Raw genomic sequence first — 26,808 nt, 5'->3', positions numbered from 1 at the left:
CTCACCACCTGTGAAGGCCTCCAGAGCAGTGCCTCAATCCAGAGTCTCTCAGGGACTCATGGGCTACTGGCCCAGATGATCTTTAAAAGGCCTTTTCTGAAAGGAGAGAGATAAAGAAGGGGAGAACCTGGAAGGCAGAGAGGTCGTATGAGTTCTGTTAAGTCACACCACACATTAAGAGAGCTGGATCTCAAGACCTCCAGGTCAGTTCCATTACCATGGCCGGGCACTGCACTAGGAGCTCTGGGATCAAAAACGAATAGGATAGGTGCCCCTGAGAATCCTTGGGATAAGGGCTTGGGGGTTAGCACACTGGCCAATGGGATGGCACTGTCTATTGCTTCTTCTCTTCTTTTTCTTCTTCCTATTTTTTGCTTATTTATTTATTTAAAAATTTTACTTATTTATTCATGAGAGACAGACACAGGCAGAGGGAGAAGCAGGCTCCATGCAAGGAGCCTGAGGTGGGACTGGATCCCAGGACTCCAGGATCATGCCCTGGGCCAAAGGCAGGCGCTAAACCGCGGAGCCACCCAGGGATCTCCCTCTTCTTCTTCTTCTTTTTTTTTTTTTTGGATCTCCCTCTTCTTGCTATTTTTAAAAGTAATCTCTACACCCAATGTGGGTCTCGAACTCACAACCCTGAGATCAAGAGTTGTGTGCTCCATGACTGAGCCAGTCAGGTGCTCCAACTGCTTTTCTTCTCCTTCTCCTTCTTCTTCTTAAAGATTTTATTTATTTATTCATGAGAGACACATAGAGAGAGGCAGAAACACAGGCAGAGGAAGAAGCAGGCTCCTTGCCGGGAGCCCTATGTGGGACTTGATCCCAGGACCCTGGGATCATTACCTGGGCCAAAGGCAGACGCTCAACAACTGAGCCACCCAGGTGCACCCCCCCCCCCCGCCCCGCAACTGCTTATCTTCTTAAACCCAGCAGCTTCACCCATCTGCCTTCCCTCTCTGGCCCCTGATGGCATCTGAGTTTGAGACTCTTGGGCCTGTTGGGGAGGCTGAACAGATAAGCAGGTAGTTATCAGCCATGCAGGGTGGCAAAGCGCCTACAAGTTGCAGAGACAGGATGGTGGAGAGAATGGTTAACTCTACTTGGGCTTGGGTAGTGATGGAACACTTTAGAGAAAAAATGGTGCTGACTCAGATTTAGGCTGTCAGGCAGAAAAAGAAGTGCAGACACAGAAGCGTCGAACAGCGAACAGGGAGGTGTGTTTCAGGAACTATGACCCCTTCTTTTCTTTAACTTCTGCATGTACTTTTTACTTCCTCCTGCCTCCTTACTGACACCACTCCTCTCCAACCAACTGGCTTCAAAATCTCAGTTTTAGAGCAAATCTTAAAAAAAAAGAAAAAGAAATCTCTGATAAGAAGGAATGGTTGAGGGATCCCTGGGTGGCAGAGCGGTTTGGCGCCTGCCTTTGGCCCAGGGCGCGATCCTGGAGACTCAGGATCGAATCCCACGTCGGGCTCCCGGTGCATGGAGCTTGCTTCTCCCTCTGCCTGTGTCTCTGCCTCTCTCTCTCTCTCTCTATCATAAATAAATAAAAATTAAAAAAAAAAAAAAAGAAGGAATGGTTGAGAGAAAAGGAAGAGGATGGAACAGGGTGTACCTGAATAGGGCAGGGTCTAGTCGTCTCCATGTCTGGGTCCAGAACACCTAGCACAGCATCTGTGGATACCCAAGACAAATCTCCTTCTCCACTAGCTCTTGGTGGCCACATGGGCTTCCAGTTAAGGTCTGCCCTCAGGCCAGCTGAGCTGGGGACATGGCGAGATGGCCTCTCCATGATGGCCTCTCCTATCAGCCCCGTACTTGGCTGGGCCTAATTATGCTACCCTGGGGGCTGCACTCATCCAGAGGCTCCCCCTACCCCAGCCCCTTGGGGATAGGAAGACGGGCAGGATTAGCTCAGGCCTCACGCCTCCAGCAGGTCCCCCAGACCCTGACAGGATTCCCAGCCCCCTCTGGCTCCTCACCCCTCACCCAGGCATCCTTTCACCACAGATAATTCACTGGATCCTCAATTTGCTATCTTTGAGTCTGAGGCAAAAAGAATCTACAATCCTATAAGAGTAGAGCTGGAAAGGGAGTCCTCTAATAGCGTGGCTCCCAACGTGCAGACCACCTGAGCCCGAATCAGGGCCCCACACCAGCCCAGTCAAACACAATGTCTGCAGGCAGGACCTGCTTACAGGTATTTTGTAATATACTCCCTGGGGAATACAACACAGACATTCCTGTCTAGTGGTCACCTAGCTTCCGCTTGCACACCTCCAGAGGGGAGGAACCATCTATCGAGCTGTCTGTGGGCAGCTCTGATTCAGTGGCTTTCTTTGTTGAGTGCGGACCTGCTTTCTCATAGTCCACTTCGTCTCGGCTCTGCACTTTGAGGCCTCCCAGAATAAGAGCATTTTCTCTTTTCCAGTGTGGCCATTTGATGTATGAAGCGGTGATCTGTCTTCCCTGCTTCCCACAGCTGTTCCTCACAACGGTCTTCAGGGAGGGTACCCAGAACCGCAAGCATCCTCAGGTGTGGTTGTCCTCCTGTGCCAGGTAGGCAGAAATCTCAGCTGGCTGGCTCCCTTTCTTTCTTTCTTTCTTTTTTTTTTTTTTTTAAAGATTTATTTATTTATTCATGAGGGACACAGAGAGAGGCAGAGACCCAGGCAGAGGGAGAAGCAGGCTCCATGCAGGGAGCCCAACGTGGGACTTGATCCTGGATCTCCAGGATCACTCCCTGAGCCGAAGGCAGACACTTAACCGCTGAGCCACCCAGGCATTCCGCTGGCTCCCTTTCTACAGAAGGAGCCCAGAGCTGCCACCCTAACTTTCAAGACCCTTTGCAATCTGGCTCCATGCTTCCCCAGGCTCCTCTTCATTTCCCTGCCACTCCCCCAACATGCTGTTTCTACCCGGTGCCGCGTGTCATTTTTGAACACAACCAATTTGGTGATCTGTTTTTCCCACTACCCAGGCTGTGCCTCTCCGCTCCCCACTCTCTCTCTCTTCCCCCACATTCTGATCCTCAGTAAAACTTCCTCTAATTCCTCAGGTACTGCCTCCTAGGTTGTAGGTACGCCTCTGACAGGACAGATAAGATTGGTTTTTTTTTTAAGGATTTTATTTATTTATGAGAGACAGAGAGAGGGAGGCAGAGGGAGAAGCAGGCTCCATGTAGGGAGCCCGATGCGGGACTCAATGCAGGACTCGATCCCGGGACTCCAGATCATGCCCTGGGCCCAAGGCAGGGGGCCAAACCGCTGAGCCACCCAGGGATCCCAACAGATTAGATTCTAATTGAGTTACTTATTTGTATCTGTTCCCAAAACAAGTACATGAGATGACACAAAGCAGATATATGTGGTACCTTTTCCTGGAGTGTCAATTTTACTTGGTGTGCTCAGTCATTTAAAACATTTATTAATGTAAAACAAGCACAGCTACATTATGAAGCAGCATGCAAAACCACATACATATAAATAGTTTCACTAGGGAAAAGGTAGGGGGACTGCTCTGAGTTGAGATACTAGAGAGGGACAGAATAGCCAGGTACCTGAAACCTGATGGCTTCCAGATTGAAAAAATAAGTATCAAAGACTTTTTTTTTAAGATTCAACTTATTCATTCATGAGAGACACACACAGAGAGAGGCAGAGACACAGGCAGAGGGAGAAGCAGGCTCCACGCAGGGAGCGCGACGAGGGACTCGATCCCAGGTCTCCAGGATCATGCCCTGGGCTGAAAGCGGTGCCAAACCACTGAGCCACCGGGGCTGCCCATCAAAGACATTTTTGACATGGAAGCAATTTTAATACGATTGTTAGATGGTATTATGAAATTGCTGCTAATTTTTGTAGGTTTGGTAATGTTACTGTGGTTATGGGAAAATATGCTTAGGAGAGTCCCCAAAATTAGGGAATATTGGGAGTGAAGAATTATGATGTCTCTTATTCTCAGTCATCATTGAAAGTTGTGTATATGTGTGTGTGACAGAGATAGAGATTACTGAATTATTGAATCTGGGTGGGGTATATATTCACTATATTAATCTTTTTTTTAAGATTTTATTTATTCATTTTTACTTAATATTTTTTAATTAATTAATTAATTAATGATAGTCACAGAGAGAAAGAGAGAGAGAGGCAGAGACACAGGCAGAGGGAGAAGCAGGCTCCATGCACCGGGAGCCCGACGTGGGATTCGATCCCGGGTCTCCAGGATCGCGCCCTGAGCCAAAGGCAGCGCCAAACCGCTGAGCCACCTGGGCTGCCCTAATCTTTCAATTTTTGTTTGAAACGGGGGAGGGTTTTACATTTTAGATTCAAGGTATAATTTCAAAGTTATTAATTTCAAGTCTCTCCTTCTGCCCCAGTTCATTCTCCTCTGGCATTGAGGACACTTAAGGGGAAAACTATGACAGACCCTGGCTTTTGTTTTTCTCCCCACCATTTTGCCCTGTCATTTCTGTATTCTTAGAACCTAGCACAACACCTGTCACAGAGAGGTGTTAAATAACTCCCTCTTGAGTGAGCAAGACCCGACTTAATAATATGCACGTGATCTTGGGAAATCAGTACTTTCTCTCTTTCCTCGCCTGTAAACTGAGGTTGGACAGGAGGAGCACCTGGAAGGCCCTTTCTACCTCTAGCACCTTTGGATGCTGTCCCTGGGGTTCCAAAGGGAAGCCACAGGTCTTTTTTTCTAAGCAAAGCCCCAAAGTCGTCAGGCAGAGACGATCACAGTGGATCCACCTCTACTCTCCGGCCAAGATCTGAAGTTTTAGCTCAGCCAAGGGCTTGGGAGAAGTGAGTGTAACTCACACAGACCACGAGTCCGAGCAGAAGTTTCCTGGAGAGCCAAGGGGTGGCAAGGGAAGTCAATTTGGCTTTATGCTGCCCTTCTGGCTATTGCTGTAGCCATGGCTAATGTTAATGTCCTTGACCTTGATTTCATATTGCAATCACCAGGAAGCTTTAAAAAATGTTCATGGTCATTCCGGAGATTCTGCTTTAACTGGCCTGGGCTATGATCTAAGCATCTGGAGTTTTAAAGGCTCCCCAGCTGATTTTAATGTGCATTCAAGGTTAAAAGCTACAGAGGCTACACTGTGGTGATGGGGTAAGAGCTCCAGCTAGGTTTACATCCTGGCTTTCCTACTTACTAGCTAGTTAATCTTGGGTGTTGCTTCTCTTTGAACCTGTTGCCCTTTTTGTGACAATCAAATGAGATAATGCATGTACAGAACGGAGCCAGAAAGAACAGCTAAATAAATACTTAGGGATAGCTATTAATGAGTAAACAGGAGAAGCCTCTGTGGCTCCCCTAGGAATGATTAGGACTCTGAGTCCTTGGAGCCGTGGTTTGCTAGCTTGCATCAGAATCACTTGCAGGGCTTGTGAAAACAAATTGCTGAAGACTTCCTTCCCCCTAAATTTCTGGTTCAGTAGGTCTCAGTTGGGGCTCTGGAATGTGCATTTCTAGCATGTTCTCAGGTGCTGCTGCTGTTGTCCCAGAGTACACTTGGAGAATCACTGTTCTGGCGCAGGGTTTCTCAAGAGCATCACTGACACTTCAGAGCACCTAATTCTTTGAGCAATAGGTTGAGGTTTCCTAAAGTGCATTCAGCCAAATAGTTTCCCCAGTTAGGCACATTGGGGCATGAAGATCCCATGCTCAGATAAGTTTGGGGGAAGCTGGGTTAAAGTGAAACCTGGAAGATGGGTGTCCGAGGCAAATGAGGAAAAGAAGTTGAAGCCTAGAAGAAAGGAAGAGTTTGGGATAGCTTAGGGCTTGATGCAGAGGGGGTGGGTCTGGGGTCCTGAGACAATTGACCAGAGGGCAGACTCACAGCTCAGACTTGGCTTCATTTAGTCCCACAGGAATAGGAGCTGTCTTTTAAGTCTGGCCCCTCCGTTTGTCCTGGAACACAGTTCTCAATCCCTAGTGTCTTGGAAGGAGCAATTCTCTCCTAACCCAAATGGCCTAATGGCCTTTCCCTACTACCTACAACCTCAAATTGCTCAGCACGCACTCGTGTGCGCTCTCAACACACTTCAGTTTCCCGAGATATCAACAAGCAGCAGACTCCAGGTCTATCAGTGAGAAACAAATAACTGGAGTTCTGCTGTTAAAGAAGCAACTCTGGTAAGATTCCTGACCTGTCCAAATCCACCTCCCTCAGAGCTTAGCCCACAAAACTCAACCACCCAGCGGAAAAAAAGATTTGGCTCTTTAAGTGCCAATGGTATTAAGTGCTAGAGACTGTGGAAGTCATAAAGGGAAATTAACTGAGAACCAGAGATGCCATTACTCATTCGGGAGCAATCTATCTCTCCCAAAGTGAGAATACAATTTGCACCCTCTGGGGATGTTTTATACTCAAATCTTTATTCCCCAAGCTAGGGCCGCTATTCCCTTCAAATTCTAAGTGGTGCTGCTATTTCCTGCTAATGGCTTCTCTCCAGCCTTTGAAGAACGCACTTGGGAGGAGCCAAGAGGCTGAGGTTAGAGGAAAGCCCTTTCAGTTTCCAGGGCCTTGGTTCCTCCCAATCACAGCCAACTTCTCAAGGCACTGGTAGGCTTTCAAAGTGCAGGATTAAGGTTCAAGCCTTGTTCTCCCCAAGCCAAGAGATGAGGATGGGTGGAGGGGCCTGGCACTTAAGAGGGATCAGGGAGTAAGTGATGGTGCTAGAGGTATGAAGAGTAGCTTGCAAACTACTTTAGGCCAAATCTGTCCTGGTTAAAGGCATCTTTCTATATAATTACTGCTCATGCCTGAAATCTGAGTCACCATTCCCTTTGAAGATCCCACTATATTTTGTGTGTTTTTTTTTTTTTAAGATTTTATTTATTCATTCATGAGAGACACAGGCAGAGGGAGAAGCAGGCATCATACAGAGAGCCTGACGTGGGACTCGATCCAGGGTCCCCAGGATCACGCCCTGGGCTGCAGGCGTCGCCAAACCGCTGCGCCACGGGGGCTGCCCTATATTTTGTGTTTTAAAGTCTCTGAGCAGTCCTGCAGCAAAGAAACAGGTTTCACTTTAACTCAGCTTCCCCCAAATTTATCTGAGCATGGGATCTTCATGCCCCAATGTGCCTAACTGGGGAAACTGGCTGAATGCACTTTAGGAAACCTCAACCTATAGGATCTAGTACATGAAGGACAAACACTCCAGGATTTGGCTCCAGCTTAACTCTGCAACTTTCCTGTCCCCATCTCTGACCAAGCTGAAATTCCGTTGGTTCAGGAAAGGCGCTCAACTTTAAAGCTCGTGCCTGTAGTTTCTTGGAAGGCACATGTTCTTTGTCTACCTGGCAACACCCTTACTCATTCCCTAAGTCAACTTCCTTAACTCTGGCAGGTACAAGAAATTACGGTTTCCAGTGCATTTTATTCAAATTTCATTCACTGTATTAAAAGTAATTGCTTTGACAGCTTTACCATCCTGTTGGCTCCTTCATTAATGACTTAAATGAATCTTGGGTGTATGCTCACTTAAAAACTATCCTCTCTTACAATTTTTTTTTAAAGATTTTTTATTCATTTATTGGAGACAGAGAGAGAGAGAGAGAGAGAGAGAGAGAGAGAGAGAGGCAGAGACACAGGCAGAAGGAGAAGCAGGCTCCATGTAGGGAGCCTGATGTAGGACTTGATCCCGGGTTTCCAGGATCACACACTGGGCCGAAGGCAGCGCTAAACCGCTGAGCCACCCAGGCTGCCCTGTCTCTTACAATCTGAGGTAAAGAGGTGACTTGGGTTTGGGAGCTAAATGTATAAAATGAAACATGTACCAAACAGGCTGCAGGTGTGAAGACCTCGGTGTTGAAACAGGAGGTTTAGAAAGACACACCACTCTCCTATGCCAGATGGGATTCATCAGTGCCAGTCTGTGTGCTGGGTGCAGTCATCCAATGATCCAAGGAGATAATAACCTGTTTTGAGGAACTAACAGCATTTCTTAATGTCCCTGTCTGTTTAAGAAAGACAGACAAGGAAGCAGAAGCACAAAAAAGTCTCAGAGGATGTCATGGTCCAGTTACACAACTTGCTCCTATTCCTTTCAAGCTGACTTTTTTTTTTTTTTTAAAAGATTTATTTATTTACTTATTTATGATAGAGAGAGAGAGAGAGGCAGAGACACAGGAGGAGGCAGAAGCAGGCTCCATCCTGGGACTCCAGGATCGCGCCCTGGGCCAAAGGCAGGTGCTAAACCGCTGAGCCACCCAGGGATCCCCTAAAGCTGACTTTTTTTTTTAAAGATTTTATTTATTTATTCATGAGAGACAGAGAGAGAGGCAGAGACACAGGCAGAGGGAGAAGCAGGCTCCCTGCAGGGAGTCCGACATGGGACTCGATCCCGGGTCTCCAGGATTACACCCTGGGCTGAAGGCAGGCGCTAAACTGCTGAGCCACCCGGCCTGCCCCCCTCAAGCTGACTTTGATGCAGCATTCCAGCTAGCCACTCCTACTGGCTGAGGCTGCCCCCAGTCTAATGCCCATTTTAAGGACCTTGACTAATAGGGACTGCTGCTCAGAAAGGTGCTTTTGGCAGGAGGCAGAATAGAAACAGACCTTATTTATTAAAGATCATGTCAAGGTATACAAAAACTGGGTTCTTTTAGACTTGATCACCACTTGACTGGTATGTCTCTAGCAGGAGAGAAATCATTTATTATGGATAATTATTCTCTGGGAGTAAATCTAAAAAGATGAGAAGGGGAGAAAAAAACCCCTAAACATCCCTGTAAAATAGTATCTTGGAAATTTAAATGGAATGCATCCCCCCAGCCACATCATATCCAGGTCAGATTTATAGCGATCTTCAAAGAAAAGACACAATAAATCCAATCCACATGGCTCTTGTAAAAAGGCATCTATTTGGTTTTTAATACAAAAGGACTCAGAGAAACACAGAAAGAAAAATATCATACAAGCCAGTTATTGAATTAAAAAAAAAAAAATCCCCAATGAACAAATTTCAGTGACATTCCCTGTCTTCGGCCTGTATTAGGAAACAAGAAACTACAAACCAACCCGTGTCTGTCTCTCTGAAGAAATCTTACTTAAAAAAAAAAAAGAGGAAAAAATCCCAAACAGTTCCTGAAATCTGGCCGGTGGTTTTAGAGGCCACTGTCAGCTTGTCTTAATCATCCTGGTGGAAGGGGTACCAGTGGTTGCTGGAACATGGCCGCCTCCTCCTTGCTTTTTCCTAGGAATGGTCTTCATCTGAAGGGAGGCTGCTAGCCTGGGCACTGCTGGATGCCACTTATGACGCCTGAGGTCTCAGGGGTCAAGCAGCCGTTGGGGCGGGTGTCTTCCATTCCATATCTTCACTGAATCTCCCCCATATACAGTCTCTTGTCACTGGATGCTGAGAGAACTGAGGTGAAGAGAATGAAGAAGATAACTGGAACTAATGAAGGCTCAAGGAGACTTGGTGCTCAAGGGCTCTTGTGTCAAGAGCCAATTTTGGTATAAAAGAGCAATTGGATTTAGCTTAAATTCCCCTCCTCTTCAACACCACTCACAGGAAACTATAGCCTGGCTTTTCAATCCAAGTCCTCTTGAAACCACAAGGGTGGACTGTGTTATGGAAAATGCATTATCAGGGTCCAAACCCCGATGTCCCACATCAGCCAAACCCCATAAAGAAGACCTTCTCAGCCATTCTAGGGAAGAATCAATGTCTGTGCCAGTCATTTTGTAAATGTGTTTTTGCTTGTTTATAGTTAGCCCTGGAGAAAGTCATACTTTCTTCTTAAATTCAAGGCCCACTGTTTAATTAGCTAGCCAATAAATATCAAGTTGCAATTTATAGCTGAATATTAGGAAATATCATCTTTTAAAAATCCAAATACATCACTGAAACACAGACTTGAAACAAGTAAACTTAAGAGAACTAGAAACAGATTAACCAGTCTCCCTTTGAGATTAAGAAAATGGAACATGCTCTTCCTGTCACCATTTAAAACTATGGTGAGACAATCAAGGGACAGCCATAAAGACTACCTGGAAATTCACATACGACAGATATCCACCTCTGCCTTTGTATTTTCAGGGGCCCTTTAGGGAGATTTCCACAGTTTCCCTTTCCCCCAAGTCAGGACAGACTTACTGATTGGTTCATCAGGGTGGAAAGCCACTTCATTGATGGAGCCAGCATGTCCAGGCAGCTTATACAAAATCCTCCGGCTTGTGGTATCCCACACATACACAAACCTGCAAGGTATCATGAGGAGCAATGCTAAAGCTTCCTAGAGCTGAGAGTAGGGTAGAGGCATGGCTTTTTAAGAGAAATGGAAGCAGAGATTTATTTATTTACTCTATATTTACTGAACTGTGTTCTGATATTTAGAAACTAGAAATATAGATTCTGAATAAGGGATGGATCCTGCCCTCGAGTAACTGAATAGATACAGGAATAAACTATAAGCATTACTGGTATTTTATTTATTTATTTTTAAGATTTTATTTATTTATTCATGAGAGACACAGAAACATAGGCAGAGGGAGAAGCAGGCTCCATGCAGGGAGCCCAATGTGGGACTCGATCCCGGGTCTCCAAGGCTCACACCCTGGGCCAAAGGTGGTGCCAAACCGCTGAGCCACCTGGGCTGCCCGCATTACTGGTATTTATTTATTTATTTATTATTTTATTTTATTTTGTTTATTTTATTTATTTTATTTTATTATTTTATTTTATTTTATTTTTTTATTACTGGTATTTTAAACAAGTTTTTGGAATAGGAAAGAACATGGAGAAGAAAGATAGTTTTTCCTATGGTCCCCACACAGAAATCTTCAAAGAATGCCTGATATTCATCTAGGATATCTTATAGGAGGCTGGGAGCCTAGGGTTGTAGATTCACTTGAGCTGCTCAGTTTTGCATTCAAATCACAGAGCCCAGAGAAGGGACGGAAAATTCTGTGCTATAACACAACCCAAATATATATACTTGACTCAATCTGGCACCGAATTCATGGGAATCCCATGACCAGACCAGCTAGTCTAAATTCATTTTACAGATAAGAAAACTAAGGTACAGTAACTCTTCCAAGGTGACATAGTTCATCACTGACTCAGTGGCAGAACTAAGGTGAAAACTCAATATATTCCAGTATTTTCCTTTCTCTTACCACCCTCCAACATCTTCTATTTCCCATCACTCCTCAGAAGTTCTTTTGACCTTTAACCTTGCTTGGATCATTTTGGGCTGAAGAGTAAAATAAAGAGACATGATCTTCTTATGACCATGCAAAAATAATCTGTTGGTAAATTTCAAAAGGCTGGTGGTTTTCAAACAGGTTATAAACATTATTTCCATATTTGTTTTGTTTAGTCAACACCTAAAAGGGTACAGTCACCAGTACTTGATTATAGTGCTGGGCAGCCCCGGTGGCTCAGCTGTTTAGCACCGCCTTCAGCCCGGAGCGGGGTCCTGGAGACCTGGAATTGAGTCCCACGTTGGGCTCCCTGCATGGAGCCTGCTTCTCCCTCTCCTCTGCCTGTGTCTCTGCCTCTCTTTCTTTCTGTGTCTCTCATGAATAAATGGATAAAATCTTAAAAAGAAAAAAATGCCTAGTGTTGATGTGACATTACATTTTTGGTATAAAATAAAACTAAATGTGAGCTGCTTATTTGCACTGTTTAGCTCTCAAGGACTAGGCTCCACAGGAACTAAATAAAAGTTCCAAGCAAGATGGAAGGAAAGCAGGAAGCCCATCTACCTCCAGACTCTTTGGTTCTGATGTTCACATTTTCCCTATAGGTGTTTTTTCTTGCTATGCACAAATAACGCCCTCATGAACCTAGCCCAGGATGATATGGTACAGTAACAAAGTCTATGAGCTCAGGAGTCCGAAAGACTCGAGCTCAAGTCTCATGCACCCATTTACTAAGAAATCTCAGACAAGTAACTTCTTTAAGCTCCTCTTTCCTTAGTTGTGATGATAGGAGACCACACTGATCCCATAGCTTGGTTGAGAGAAATGAGATGATACATGCAAAGCAATTGGCATGCAGGACAACAGCTGTTATCATGACGGATACATTCATCATCACAACAGAAGAACATGAAGACAACAGGCTGACTAACGTACTCATGGCAGACAGACTAGTCTTCCCATAGTCCTGGACAGGAACTGTTGAAGGGTTTTGATTTTGAACATGAGGAGGGACGTGATTTGCAAGAAGAGAGGGGGAAACTTGCCAAATCCAGGACAAGCTGAAAAGCAGTTTTCTGAGGATACACTTCCCAGGCACATAAAAGCCGGCAGAACCCCAGATCTCCAAGGGTTTACTTGAAGGCCTCACTCTCCATGGCTGCCAATTAGATGCTAAATTTAGAGGGGTTCCTTGTCCTCCCCTTGCTTTGGCACGGCCACATTGGGCAGGAACCGGGTTCCTTACATAACAGAGCTGCTTGCTCACTTGGGGCTAACTGGCGAGGTAGCCTGAGATGTGGCCAACTCCAGTAGGGAGCCACGCAGGCTGTGCCCAGACCGGAGCCATGCTGTCCACATGTAAGGCTTAAGGGACAGTGGGGAGGGAAAGAGGTAAGAGGACACTGAAAATCAGAAAGGGCCAATGGCAGAAACAAACTGCTCAGAAGAAAAGCTTAGGCAAGTATCATTTCAAAGCTTAACTACATAAAAAAGATATCTCTGCTGAAAATTACGTAAAAACACTTAGAATGGTTCTTCCCCTGTCAAACGCACCTTAGCCTGTGGGCCTGTTTCTTACGGTCTTCCTTAGCAATTGACTACTGAAAATCCCTTAGATTCCCTCTGCAAGGCACCTCTCTACACCACCAGGATGCCACCATGTGGCACCTAGACCCTTTACTCCTAGGAAACAGCCCACTACCTATCCCTTTAACTCAGCATTCAGATTGCCAGGGGAAATTAAAAAAGTGGATTCTGGAATCTTCAGGTGTGTTTGTCATTATTCACAAGCAACACGGTGTGGGAACAGATCAAGGTGAGGCTTCTCTATGGCTGTGCTAGGGCACTTAGTAGAGGAGAAAACTCTGGAATATGCTGAGAGCCCAAGCTAGCCCAGGAAAGGCTTCATGTTTATAAGATGGTGCCTGTTTCCGAAGGGTAGCAGGAAAATCTTTAAACAGACAGAAAGATGGGGTTAAGTTAAAAAGGGTTTAAAAAAAAAAAGGGTTTAGACAGCTTCCAATGGAAGCTAGAGTCTGCTATCAGAGGGTCTTATCACTCTTATCACCGTTCTGTACCTGTGGCTCAACAGCCTGGGCATGGGCACCCGCATCCCCACCTCTGACTCTCTCCCAAGGATGGGTCACCACATATACCAAATGCAGCATTCTGACACAAGAATTCTCCCCCTTCTCTTTCTAATTCATCACCAAATGGCTGAGCCAGTCTAAACTGACAGCTAAGGAAGTCTCATAGTCTCTGAATTCCGCCCAGGGTCAGAAAATACTTGGCTCACATGCTGACAGAACCTGCATCTAGCAATCACGGGACCTTTTTCTTTTTCTTTTTTTTTTTTTTTTTTTTTTAAAGATTTTACTTATTTATTCATGAGAGACACAGAGAGAGAGGCAGAGACACAGGCAGAGGGAGAAGCAGGCCCCATGCAGGAAGCCTGATGCAGGACTCGATCCCGGGTCCCCAGGATCACACCCTGGGCCGAAGGCAGGTGCCAAACCGCTGAGCCACCCAGGCATCCCCCACAACACCTTTCCTATTGTACCCACACCCTACTCTGAATCCTCAAAACAGGCAGCCATTATGTATAGCTGAGTTGACATGCTAGATGTGACTGAGATGTGACTGATGTCCTCCAGCTAGGAATTCATTCATATAATATTCACTAAGTGCTTAGAATAGGTCAAATACCACCCCGGGTTCAGAGATGACTAAGACTCATCCTCTGACCCCTGGGAGCAAATAATTTAGTGAGGTGCCCCACTCTGTTTGTCTTACTGTAAGATGTAATGAATGCTGATAAAGGTTAGATGTATAAGGTATGATGACAGGGCAGAGTAGAGAGTGATTAGTGCTAGGGAAAGGGAGAGGGCCAGGGAAAGTTTATAGACAGAACAGAGATGATTTCTAAAAAGATAGAGAAGTCTAGAGAATGGAGAAGAGGGGATAGGAGAGAGAAGCCTGGAGGCACAAGGGGTGTAGGAAGAAGGAAAGTTGTATGTGAGAGAAGCAATGTGGTGATGGTTGGGGAGGTGAGTACACGACACATATTGGAATGAAGCATGGCAGAAGAATCTGATGAGGGAAACTGGAACCAGACTAGGAGTCTAGATTTTACTTTGATGGCAAAGGGAATTCAACAGAAGTGAGTAAAGTGTTTACTCTCCAGGTCAAAAACATATCCACAGAGTAGAAATGATGTGCTTATCTGATGTGATCGTAGGCCCCTCACATTGCACACAGCTTCCTCTCTAAGGACAGCTTTAAGTGTCTGCTCCAGCTTGGTATCTGCAGTTAATGGATTACACACGACAAGGTACCTGCAGAACTCCATCATTCTTTACCTCATACCCGGTAATCCTTACCTGTCAGCTGAACCAGCTGCTATCTTGCTTCCATCAGGTGACCAAGAACATCTCAGAAGATTCTATAAAGATGAATAAGCAGGAATTCAATGAATACAGTAATGTACCAAACCCTTATTAGACTACAAAATCACTGAAAGGAAGACTTTAAATTTCTTTTTATTTTGAGGGGGGGCCCGGGGGAGGGGCCATTTTAAGCAGGCTCCACATCCAGTGCAGGGCCTTTTGTGGGGCTTGATTCCACAACTCTGAGATCATGACCTGAGCTGAAATCAGAAGTCAGCAGCTTAACCCACTGAATCACCCAGGCACCCTGAGACATTAAATTGCAATTATTTTATATTTTTTGTGGCCTAAGATAATATACTGTATTTCATATAACATACAAACCAACTGCAGAAAATGATTAATTTACAGTAAATTAACAGTAGACCTGGCAACAAAATTTTATTTTACCTACAAATGAAGGTTTCCTTTGCTCCATTTATTTTGATCCTCATTAATAATTTTATCTTGAAGGAAAATAAAAATAAAACTGAATTCAATGAAAGATAAGATTTGATTTATAAAGTAAAACTGAATCAAATGGACTCTCAAAATAAAAACATTAGTCTCTATTAACAAATTATCTGGAAGAAAAGCTGCTATCAAGAGGTGAGCTAGGACTTGAAAGTAAAGAAAAAATTTCTCTCAAACTTTGGGCAGTGGCCCTTCCTGAGGAGAGGGATATATTATTCTCAGGGCTCTAAGAGCTGATCACTGGGAAGGTGAGGGGAGCCACTGGGTAACAGCCAGGAAGTCTGGGTCCCATATGCAACACTGACCCAAGAGGGTCAAAGTTTCTAAGTAAGTAAAAGGATAAGAATATCTTGTTGAAGTCAGAAGTCTTAAATTGCAAGGGGGCCCCATCACTACCAACCTATATGACTGCTTTCTGCACTATGTTTCCATTAATTTTATTTCTGGCAAGAACAGTTTTTTTTTTGCAAGAACAGTTTTGATGGAGAATAATATTAACTGGAATGCAGCCCCTTCTTCGTAAAGCTACTGCCCTCTATCCTTAAACCCCCCCTCCCCCCACCAACAAATTTAGATATAATTGACATAGAACATTGTTTTAGTTTTAGGTGTATAACACAATGATTTGATGTATGTAAATACTGGTCTTAGCATTATCTTAAATATATCTTTGAGTCAAACTGACAGTAAACTTAGTAAACTCTTTTGCCATGCAGAACTCACCTTCTCTCTCTTTTTTTTAAAGATTTTATTTATTTGTTCATGAGAGACAGAGAGAGAGAGGCAGACATAGGCAGAGGGAGAAGCAGGTTCCATGCAGGGAGCCTGACATGGGACTTGATCCTGGGTCTCCAGGATCACACCCTGGGCTGAAAGCGGCGCTAAACTGCTGAGCCACCTGGGCTGCCCCAGAACTCACCTTCTCAAAGTTGTGCACATTTCCTTGAAATATCTTCACACACCTCTCTTTAGGAGCAAATGGCCGGACATCCCAGACCCGCACTACAAACAGAGCAAAACAGTTATGGGCCAGAGGCCTCCTGAGAACCCACCTGAGATCAGTGTCATGTCAATGACAAATGCTATTTTCTGGGTGAAGGAAGGCCAACATGGTATACTATAAGGTACACGGTAAGGCTTTCACACTGCCACCCCCAACAGACATGAAATGCATTAAAATTCCATTAAAAAGGGTCTAAGACCACAGAGGAAACCTGTGGGGGCTGGAATGGGACATGCCAAATGCATGGCTGGGGGTCTGCAACAGAAAGTAGCTGGATGTGACATTAATTTCAACAAAACATTTGCAAATGACTCCTCTACCAACCCCAAAAGTCACATCTGACAAAGCTTTACTATGATAATATAAATACCACTGACTATATTCAATCTATAAAATCCAAACTCAGGACTGATTAATTTTGCTCATAGGGATACCTGACAGTCTAAATTTGAGCAAGGTCAAATATATCAAGAGAGCATTACACTAAGAATCAGAAAAGGTGAACTCTGATTCTCATTCTAGCTCTGTTATACATATGGGTGGTATCAGGTAACAAGTGAGGTTGTGTTTTGGTCTCTTCTATAAAATAAGAATACTACTTGTTTTTTTTTTTTTTTTTTACAAGAGTACTGTAAGTATCAAATAAGAAGATATATGTGACAGGGCTCTAAAAGGGTAGAGGCAATAGACAAAAATAAGGATTTTGTCATTTTATTAAATAGCTATAACAAAAAATTCTTATTACTTTATTTTTTAAAATAAAAAAAAAATATGGAACGCTTCACGAATTTGTGTGTCATCCTTGCGCAGAGGCCATGCTGATGTTCTCTGTATCGTTCCAATTTTAGTATATATATGTGCTGCCGAAGCGAGCACAAATTCTTATTACTTTAATAGCCATTTAGGGAACCTCATCTTTCCTCACTGTGAACAATACTCGAATTAGTCAATAGTAAACACATCAAAATCAGGATATAAACACGCGCAGTAAGCAGTGGCTACAGCTGTTGTTAACAAATGCTGTTTCAATAGTGGAATTCAAGTGATGTCATTTTAATTGAGTGTAATGAACATAACAATCCTAGGATTCAGACAGGCATAGAAAGGTGAAGGTAGATGTGAAAGTTTGCTATTGAGCTGAGAATACACTCAGAAAGTAAGGATGTTCATTCATTCAAGAACTACTTATTCAGCACCTGCTGAGTGCTAGCACGGTTTTCATTACAAAATGTCAGTAAAAGCATTTCAGTTTCTTTCTTTCCTTTTTTTAAAATATTTTATTTATTTATTCATGAGAGACACAGACTGAGAGAGAGGCAGAGGCACAGGCAGAGGGAGAGGCAGGCTCCATGCAGGGAGCCTGATGTGGGACTTGATCCCAGGACTCCAGGATCACACCCTGGACTGAAGGCAGGCACTAAACCGCTGAGCCACCCAGGGATTCCCAGCATTTCAGTTTCTGACAAGCCTATGAACTTGTATGGGGAGGTGAGTGGACATCTCTCAGCTCTCTCAATACTAAGCATACAATCCATCTTCCTTTTTGCCATAGTAAGCCCATTCTCCCACGTGGCAACACTAAACAAGCAGAAACAAGTCTCTTTGCGTGAATGCAGAATGTTGTGATGTTTTACTGAGGACCTCCATCCTACCAGTGCTTTGGCATGGGGAGGGAGGACACACTGGCAGAAAGACTGCAACTCTAAGAACAGCTCTACAGGTCATCCAACTTTGGTGCACTCGGTGTTCTAGAACTGCTTTGGATGGATCTCAACAAACTAATAATCATCAAGAGTTTCTAGTACACTGCATGGCTCAACAGCATACCAGAGCTGAAACAGGTCTTAAAAGCTATGTGTAAAGTTGCTTAGGGATTAGATGGCAGATCTGGACAGGAATCGTGGCTTTTTGACCATATCTTCTAAAGCTTTTCTATTACCATGTGTTCTCCTAATTGCCCTTGTAGAAACCTGCGAACTACCCTTGACTCTTTCCTTTGATCCACATTATCCCAGTATACATTTCTTTCTTTTTTTTTTTAATTTTTTATTTATTTATGATAGGAAGACAGTGAGAGAGAGGCAGAGACACAGGCAGAGGGAAAAGCAGGCTCCATGCACCGGGAGCCCGACGTGGGATTCGATCCCGGATCTCCAGGATCGCGCCCTGGGCCAAAAGCAGGCGCCAAACCGCAGCGCCACCCAGGGATCCCCCAGTATACATTTCTAAACCCAATGCCCACTTTCCGTGTAGTTTACAGTGACTGGGCCCTTTCCTTTCCAAAGTTACCTGTATTGTCCATTGCATTGGACAAGAGATAAGAGCCTTCAGAACTTAAACTCAGGCCAGTCACTGAATCTGCATGGCCTCTCATGGTGTAGGTTAGCTTGTTTTGGCGCAAGTCCCAGACCTACAAAAAAATAAAAATAAAAAAAAGAGGTGCTCCCAGAAATCAAATTGAGAATAGCAAAAAAAATATATATAGTTACTAGTCAACTGCCTTGAGAAACTGGTATCCCTTCTCAATCTGGCTATGGGCCAAGAGAAAAAAAAAACCTCTTATCTTTTTCAAATTTTTTTTTTTTTTTTTTTTTTTAGAGAGAGCAAACATGAGAGGGGGGTGGGAGGAGGGGCAGAGGGAGAGGGAAAAAGAGAATCTTAAGCAATCTCCATACCCAGCATGGAACCTGACATGGGGCTCAATCTCATGACCCTGAGCTCATGGTCTGAGCCGAAATCAAGAGTCGGATGCTTAACCAGCTGAACCCCCAGGTGCCCCTCTTGTTTTTCTAAAAAGGGAGTCAAAGTGACTATGTCTGACTAAAGGGCTATAAACTAATGTCAAATACTATAATAAAGTTTAACAAAAATTAAGAATTTACAGGAGTTCTTTTCAAATTATAAATGTATTAAAACTTTAAAAACTAAAATCTTTAAAGATTTATTTTTTTATTCATGAGAGACAGAGAGAGAGAGAGAGAGGCAGACACAGGCAGAGGGAGAAGCAGGGCTCCATGCAGGGAGCCCAACGTGGGACTTGATCCGGGCTCACCAGGATCATGACCTGGGCCGAAGGTGGCGCTAAACCACTGAGCCACCCAGGCTGCTCTCCAATAAATAAAATCTTAAAAAAAAAAAAAAAAAAGCTTAAACTATGCATCTTAGCAATTAAGACTTAACTTTTAGAATTACAGAAAAATACGTGAACACATCATTTGAAAAGGGCATTATGATGAAACACACATGTATAGAACAAGGCAATACACAGAAATATAGTTGCTTAAAATTTTTCATTAGAAAATTTGGCTAGAAATAACCTAATGTCAAACAGGGAAAATAAATGGTTCATTAAGTTATGGCCCATAAACACACTGCAACACTGTATGATCTTATGCTATAGATAGTAGAGCAGAGTGGAAAGGGTAAATTGTAAGACTTATGTGTTATTGGGCCACTAACCCTCCTCCAAGCCTGTTTCAGGTCTGTAAGATAGGGATAACAACATTTACTTCCTATGGCTGTTGAGAAGGTTACAAATAGAAGGCTTAGTAGATGCCTGGTACACAGCAGGTCCTCAATAATTGGTAGCTATTATTAAGCAACTCCTAAAAATAACTCGGAAGACCAAATACAAAAATGTTCCAATAATAAGTTATTAAGCTAATAGGAAGATACAAAACAGTATTTATATTTACATAGATGGAAAGTATATAAAAAATATAAAGGTAATATAAATAGTCTGGAATGTCATATGGAAAAAGAATAGCAATTTTGCTAAGGTCATTGGTATAATATAGAATTTCCTCCAAATCTGATTTAATATTGCTATGTAGTTTTTCTAAGTGAAATTAAATAAATGTTTTTGCTCCCTACTTAAGTAAGGCACTTCTCTTACCTAGAAATGAGTTTGATGTTGTATGTCAAAGTGATACATAAGGTAGACAACTCCACTTTCCCCATCAATAACTCACTCATGTGTGGAACCCAACAATCATTTTTGTGTCAGGATGTTTGCTGCCTCAATAATCAGGAAAGCTTGAAATGGCTGACGTTTTCTGTTCAAGCTATTGTTCTTCCTCTTCAGAGAAGGCATTGTTGAAGTCTTTAGCTTTTTAGGAGAATATAATGTGCCATCCCTTGTAGCACTTGGACACCATTTTCAGACCTTCCTTTTTTTTTTTTTAATTTTTTTTTTTTTAAATTTATTTATGATAGTCACAGAGAGAGAGAGAGAGAGGCAGAGACACAGGCGGAGGGAGAAGCGGGCTCCATGCACCGGGAGCCTGATGTGGGATTCGATCCCGGGTCTCCAGGATCGCGCCCTGGGCCAAAGGCAGGTGCCAAACCGCTGTGCCACCCAGGGATCCCTCAGACCTTCCTTCTTGAGGCCTGCACACACTATTGGTGTACAGCCAATGTGTATCTGGGATTTGTTACAGAAAGAACTAATTTAAGCAAGATGTTTTGCAAATGCCCAAATCAGTTGTTCAGTGAATGTTTGGGCATCTGGTTAGTGGGCATCGACTCTGTTTTCATGCTAGAAACAGTATAGAGTAGAAAGTTTTCCCAAGTTTTTGGAGTACTGTTTACCTTTTTTTTTTTTTAAGATTTTATTTATTTAGAGACAGAGTGCAAGCATGAGTGTGGGGGAGGGGGAGAGGGAGAGGGAGAAGATGATTTGCCGCTGAGCAGGGAGGCCTGATGTGGGGCTTGATCCCAGGACCACCTGAGCCGAAGGCAGACACTAAACTGACTGAGCCACACAGGCACCCTACTGTGTACACTCTGATAAAAAAATATTTCCTGAAAACAAAGCACTGGCAGAAAAAAATTGGAATGTTTATAGATAAAACAAACTTTTTAGTTTAAAAAGATAAAGACTACAAGGCTATGATGTAAACTTATAAAACATATAGTGTCAAGGCCCATGGCTGGTGCTGTTGGAGAAGCATATGACTCTTGACTTAGGGGTCATGAGTTCAAGCCTCACATTGGGTATAGAGATTATAAAAAATAAACAAACTTAAAAAAAAAAAAAAGGAAAAGAGAAAAAAAACAACATATAGGGTAATTAGGAACTATTCACCAAATTATACAAAACTAGAATATGGGATCTTCTCAAAGAAATATGAAGGTTGGTCATTCATTCATTCATTCATTTTCTAAGTAGGCTCCATACCCAGCATGGAGCCCAATGCAGGGCTTGGATTCATGACCCTGAGATCAAGACCTGAGCTGAGATGAGGAGTCAGTCAACTGACTGAGCCACACAGGCACTCCTAAAGAATATCCTTTTATAAAAAAGCTAATGATATATGTAATTATTGTACTTATGGAACTTTATTTACACGTTCTCTATATATGAGATAAATTTGGCCTTCAGAACAAAACTGAAATGACTGAGATTAGCTACCTGTAGAAACTGTCTATCCCAAGAGAAGGAATAACATACAGTGTACGACTCAGAGGACACTGAAAACCTTCAAATCCTAGAAAGGGATTGAGTATCCCTTAAGGACTATAGCATAATTAAATATATCTGTTTATAGAAGACCCAGGAACAGTCTAGGATAAGGAAGGAAGAATAAGCCACATTGTATGTGGTAAGAAGGCCTTCCTTGCACAAGAGTATTATTCTTAAGCTAGTCTATCCCAAGAGTGGCATCAAATTCTCAGATCTTAAATAAAAGAAGCCAGTCTCAAAAGGCTACATACTGTCTGATTCCATTTGTATGATATTCTAGAAAAGGAACTATAGAACAAAGAAGAGATCAATGGTTGGAAGGAGTTAGGAAGAGAAAGAAGGCTTGACCTAAGTGAACACTATGAAATTTTGAGGGTGATGGAAATTGTTCTGTACTTGTTTGTGGTAGCACACTAATCTATGCAAGCATAAACATTCATAGAACTATACACTAAACAAACACAATTTTGCCATATGCAAACCTTATAATAATTATTTTATTTTTTTAATGGGAATTTTTTTTATTTTTTTATTTTTTTTTTGTTTTTTTTTGGGAATTTTTTTTTAAATGTAAGCTTTATGCCCAATGTGGGAGACTCGAACTCATGATCAAGAGCTGCATGCTCTACCAACTGAGCCAGCCAGGCACCCTTAATAATAATTTTAGAAGTATATAAATTATGATAGCTTAATGACACTAACTTACTGTCACATGTATAAGATGCCCTCTAGTGATTCTAAAGCTAATGGGCTCCCAAACTTCTCTCTGGGAAATATTGTATTAGCTATTAAGACAATCAGATTAAGTTCCCATGCCCTGATTCCACATTCTCCATATAGTTATAAGGTAGAAAAGGGATGGAAAGTTAAAAATTTTCGAAATGGTCAATTTTCAAGTATTATGGGACATCCAAGTGGGGTAATGCTGAGAGGCTGGTTGTATACATGGGTCTAGAACTGAAGATCCAGGCTGGGAATACAGTCATCAGCATAGAGATGACAAAGTCACAGACGTGGATGAGAATTATCCAGGGAAAAGGTATATATGAGAAGAGCACCTAGGATAGGACCTTGGGGAATAATGACAAAGAAAAAGACAAGATGACTATCTACTGAATTTAGGAACAGAGAGGAAGATCACTGGTGACCTTCAGGAGAAGAGTATTAGTGAAACAATGGAGGCAAAAGCCAGACTAATGAGGGGTGATCAGGAGACCTGGAGTGGAGGAATGAGATGAAGTGAGGAACTGAAGACAGTGAGTGTAAAACAATCATCAGGGGGCATTTCTCCCAGGTATTAAGAGCAGGACTCTGAAACCCAAGTCTGGGTTTTGCTGGGCCTCTCTTAATTCAGTTTCTTCATCTGTAAAATGGCATTAATACCATTTATTTCATGTGAAGTTTAAATGAATAATAGAAAGCTCTAAGAACGACGCCTGACACAGAGGTAGCACTATGTGTCACATGGTAATGATAACATTATTACTACCATCACCACAAAAGAAGCCTGGCTGTGAAAGGGAAGACTGACAGGGCAATGACAAGAGGAAGTGGCACAAAAGGAAGACTCTCCTATTCAACACCAAGGCCTGAGCATGATGCTGACAAGACGACAGCAGAAGAGCAGGTGGAAAACAGAGGATCTGGGAAAACAGAAAGTGTTAGGACCCAGATAGGAAAAGTTGAAATCCTCCCACTGAAGGGACTACCTTTACACAAAAGCAAGGACATTTGATCCATAGTAGCAGCAGAGGAGGCAGGGAGGGAAGGGTGCATGGCACAATTTTTAGGTAGGGACAACAGGAAGCTGGGTAAAATAGGTAACCTTTAGGTTACCACTCTAAAGGTAAAACACAAGCTGAAGTCAAAATCTTTGAAACACTTAAGGAAGCCAAGAGACACAAACTGTGTACCCACTCCTCTATCCCCCAAACACTTCATATCCACTGGCATTTGTTATGTCCAGAAACTCTGCTAGCTGTTCTAATGCATTAGGTTCATTTAACCTTTACAACAACCCTATGAGGTAGGTGTATTGTTATTAAGAGGCTTATAGAAGTTAAAGAATTTGCTTACAGTCCTAAGAAACTAGAAAATGATATAACTGGGATTAGAATCCAAGTCAATTACTCAAAAGCATGAGCTACACTATCCTGCTGCATGGACTGCTGCCACTCTCACATCATTATCACTTTCTCTCTTTCTCAGCTGTGGACGCCCCAAAACTTCCTTTCCACAGTCTCAAAGAGAAAGACACACTGAGAGATCAGAGTTGAGAATCACAAATTGACTCAATGCTATCTCAGCAAGCCAACAAAGTGGAGGAAAAAAAAAGGTTGTGGAAGTCTTTAGGCAGGGAATGCATTCTTCACGTTCACAGGCTCCATATATGGGGCTTCACACATCACATAACTGTCTGGTCCCTGATGGTATGTATATGAGCTGCAATGCAACTCTTGACTTAGAAGTCAACAAGGAAAGGACAGAAAGAAAACAAGATTTAAGTTACTATTTTCCTTGTAGTTGGTACAAAGTGCAAAGCTACCATAATCTCAGAAGTCTGAAGAGATTACCTCTGTGAATAGAGACAGGTGAAAAAGAAATGTAACACAAACTTTAAACATACCTTGATATCGTTGTCTATTCCACCAGAAATAATCTGATCACTTGTATCATTGAAGGTCACAGCTAACACCTGATAGGTGTTCTGAAATGTCTGGATGGCTGCTTTCTTCCGGATGTCCCAAAGCTGAAGCAGAAGAACAGGAGGGTCTATAGTCAAACATAATTATAAGAAGTAATTGCATAATACATGCTGAAGTCCAAGGACTTTGTGCAAACATATTTTTAACAGGGATTCTGTTCAGAAACTTGTCTGGATATTCTAGTAACATGGTGAAGTGACCACAATTTTGCCAACATATCTGAAAGTTGGGAGAACAAATCATTTTGGTCATATTTTCAGACTCCTTTGGTAAAGTATGAATGAACATAGCTCATCAACATGCCCTCAGAATGGAAATCCTCTACTTGCTTAGTTCATCTGCTCTTAGCACAGCAAGGATGTTAGACCAGTGTTTTCAAATTGTAGATCAATGGGCTATGGCTTACATTAAAAAATAGAGAGGGGTTACATAAGCGAAAATGGCAAAGTAAGGAAAGCTAAAAGGCTGTCCTACAAAAGCAGAGAATTATATGGCAAAAGAATTGGTAGAATCAACTTTATCAGAACTCTAGAAACTAATCAAAAGTTTGCAGCAACGAGGCAAATGTTTAATGAGGGGAAAAACCCTCCTGAGTCTTAGAGAGTTTTATAGTGTTTTAACTCACTCTGTCTCTAACTCCTACTCAGCAAGAGCTTTGAAGACAATGGCCCATATTCCCAGTATTGGTTCCTAGTACCAGAGGGAGCAGAATGGACCTTATTCTCAAAGAATTGTGCTTGTTTTTCACTGTCTGGTGGCTCCTTGAAGGATAAACCTAAAGAGTTTGACTTTATTTTGCCTAATCTGGAACTGTGCCAGAGCAGAGGCATTTGTCTAAAACACTGAAAGGCAAATGCATTAACCTCTGCTGTCTGAGGCCAAGGATGACAGTTGGGGCAAACCACAGATAAACCAAAAAGCCCAGGAGGAAACCTAGGAATGAGACAATCTTGGAGAAAGACGGCTCTGCAAAGCTGAAGTATTCCTAGGACTCTAGAAGGCCATTTGCATGCCGGTGTCTGGTACATGCTCAGAAAAGACCTGAGAAGGCCTTAAGTTCTCTTCTCACTGATCTGCCTGGGCTCTGCACAAGCAGGGAGTGAAGGCTAATGCAAAATTGTAAATTGCCCGGTAAAGACAGACCCAACATACCCACAGTGAATCTGTAAAGACTAGCAGAGGTTTTTTTTTTTTTTTTACCATAAGCAATTAAGAAAAACTCTGCTGAATCAGTAGTGAGTCACTAAGCTAATAAAACAGATTTCAGTGGCTACACATGGCAAATAATACAGACTTTATTTATTTATTTATTTTTTTAAAAGATTTTATTTATTCATTCATGATAGAGAGAGAGAGAGAGAGGCAGAGACACAGGCAGAGGGAGAAGCAGGCTCCATGCCGGGAGCCTGACATGGGACTCGATCCCGGGACTCCAGGATCACGCCCTGGACCAAAGGCAGGCATGAAACCACTGAGCCACCCAGGGATCCCCAATAATATAGACTTTACAAAATTAGTTCAGAAAAATCACTAAACAGGGGTGTCTGGGTGGCTCAGTTGGTTGAGTGGCCGACTCTTGGGTTTTGGCTCAGGTCATGATCTCAGGACCCTGAGATCCAGCCCTGTGTTGGGCTCTACACTCAGTGGGGAGTATGCCTGAGATTCTCTCTCTCCCTCTGCCTCTCTCCCTGCTCATGCTCTCTAAATAAATAAATCTAAAAAGAAAAAGAAAAAGAAAAAGAAAATTCACTAAACAAATAGCTACAACAAGCAGCAACAACAAACCCTGGGGAGAATCTAATTTCCAGAGTTACCATTTATAATATTTAAATGTCCAGTTTTTAAGAAGAAATTATGAGGCACAGGCAGCCTGGGTGGCTCAGCGGTTTAGCGCCACCTTTGGCCTAGGGTGTGATCTTGGAGACTAGGGATCAAGTCCCATGTTGCGCTCCCTGCATGGAGCCTGCTTTCCCCCCGTCTGTGTCTGTGCCTCTCTCTCTGTGTCTCTCATGAATAAATAAATAAAATCTTAAAAAAAAAAAGGAAATTATGAGGCACAAAAAGAAGCAAAAAAGTATGGCCTATACAGAAGAAAAAAAGAAATGAAGTCTTTTAAAAAAATGATGGGACAACTGGATAACCATATGCAAAATAATGAAGTCACACCTTTATCTTATACCATATGGAAAAATGTACTCCATGTGGATCAAAGATCTAAACATAAAAAACTATGACATTCTTAGAAGAAAACATGAAGGTAAATCTTCATGGCCTTGGATTTGGTGATGAATTATTAGATATGACATCAAAAGCACCAAGTGTCCAAAGGAAAAAAACAGATAAATTGAACTTCATAAAAATAGAAACTTTTAAAAAAATTTTTATTTATTTATTCATGAGAGACAGAGAGAGAGAGAGACAGAGAGAGAGAGAGAGACAGAGAGGCAGAGACACAGGCAGAGGGAGAAGCAGGCTCCATGCAGGGAGCCTGACGTGGGACTCGATCCTGGGACGAAGGCGGTGCTAAACCCGCTGAGCCACTCAGGGATCCCAAA

General features: G+C 42.8%; 1 protein-coding gene and 1 non-coding gene across 2 annotated transcripts in view; both read right to left on the bottom strand.

Moving 5' to 3' along the window:
* Nucleotides 1–8,878: 8,878 nt before the first annotated feature.
* SNRNP40 (small nuclear ribonucleoprotein U5 subunit 40) overlaps nt 8,879–26,808 on the bottom strand; it is a 39,563-nt gene continuing 21,633 nt past the window's right edge. The window contains exons 5-10 of the mRNA XM_041768271.1: nt 24,175–24,297; nt 18,374–18,494; nt 16,001–16,083; nt 14,563–14,624; nt 10,134–10,237; nt 8,879–9,398 (exon numbers count right to left, since the gene is read on the bottom strand). Of these exons, the coding sequence (XP_041624205.1) occupies nt 9,349–9,398; nt 10,134–10,237; nt 14,563–14,624; nt 16,001–16,083; nt 18,374–18,494; nt 24,175–24,297 (543 nt within the window). The 3' untranslated portion in view covers nt 8,879–9,348. The remainder of the gene's footprint in view (nt 9,399–10,133; nt 10,238–14,562; nt 14,625–16,000; nt 16,084–18,373; nt 18,495–24,174; nt 24,298–26,808) is intronic.
* Nucleotides 16,850–16,960, bottom strand: LOC121498285. Its single transcript, XR_005989682.1, has one exon. It is a non-coding gene; the product is annotated as a U6 spliceosomal RNA (small nuclear RNA).

Source organism: Vulpes lagopus, chromosome 8 (assembly GCF_018345385.1).
Source record: "Vulpes lagopus strain Blue_001 chromosome 8, ASM1834538v1, whole genome shotgun sequence".
NCBI lineage: Eukaryota > Metazoa > Chordata > Mammalia > Carnivora > Canidae > Vulpes > Vulpes lagopus.
The sequence above is the reverse complement of the archived record's forward strand: the minus strand, read 5'-3'. Positions and strand labels throughout refer to the sequence as shown.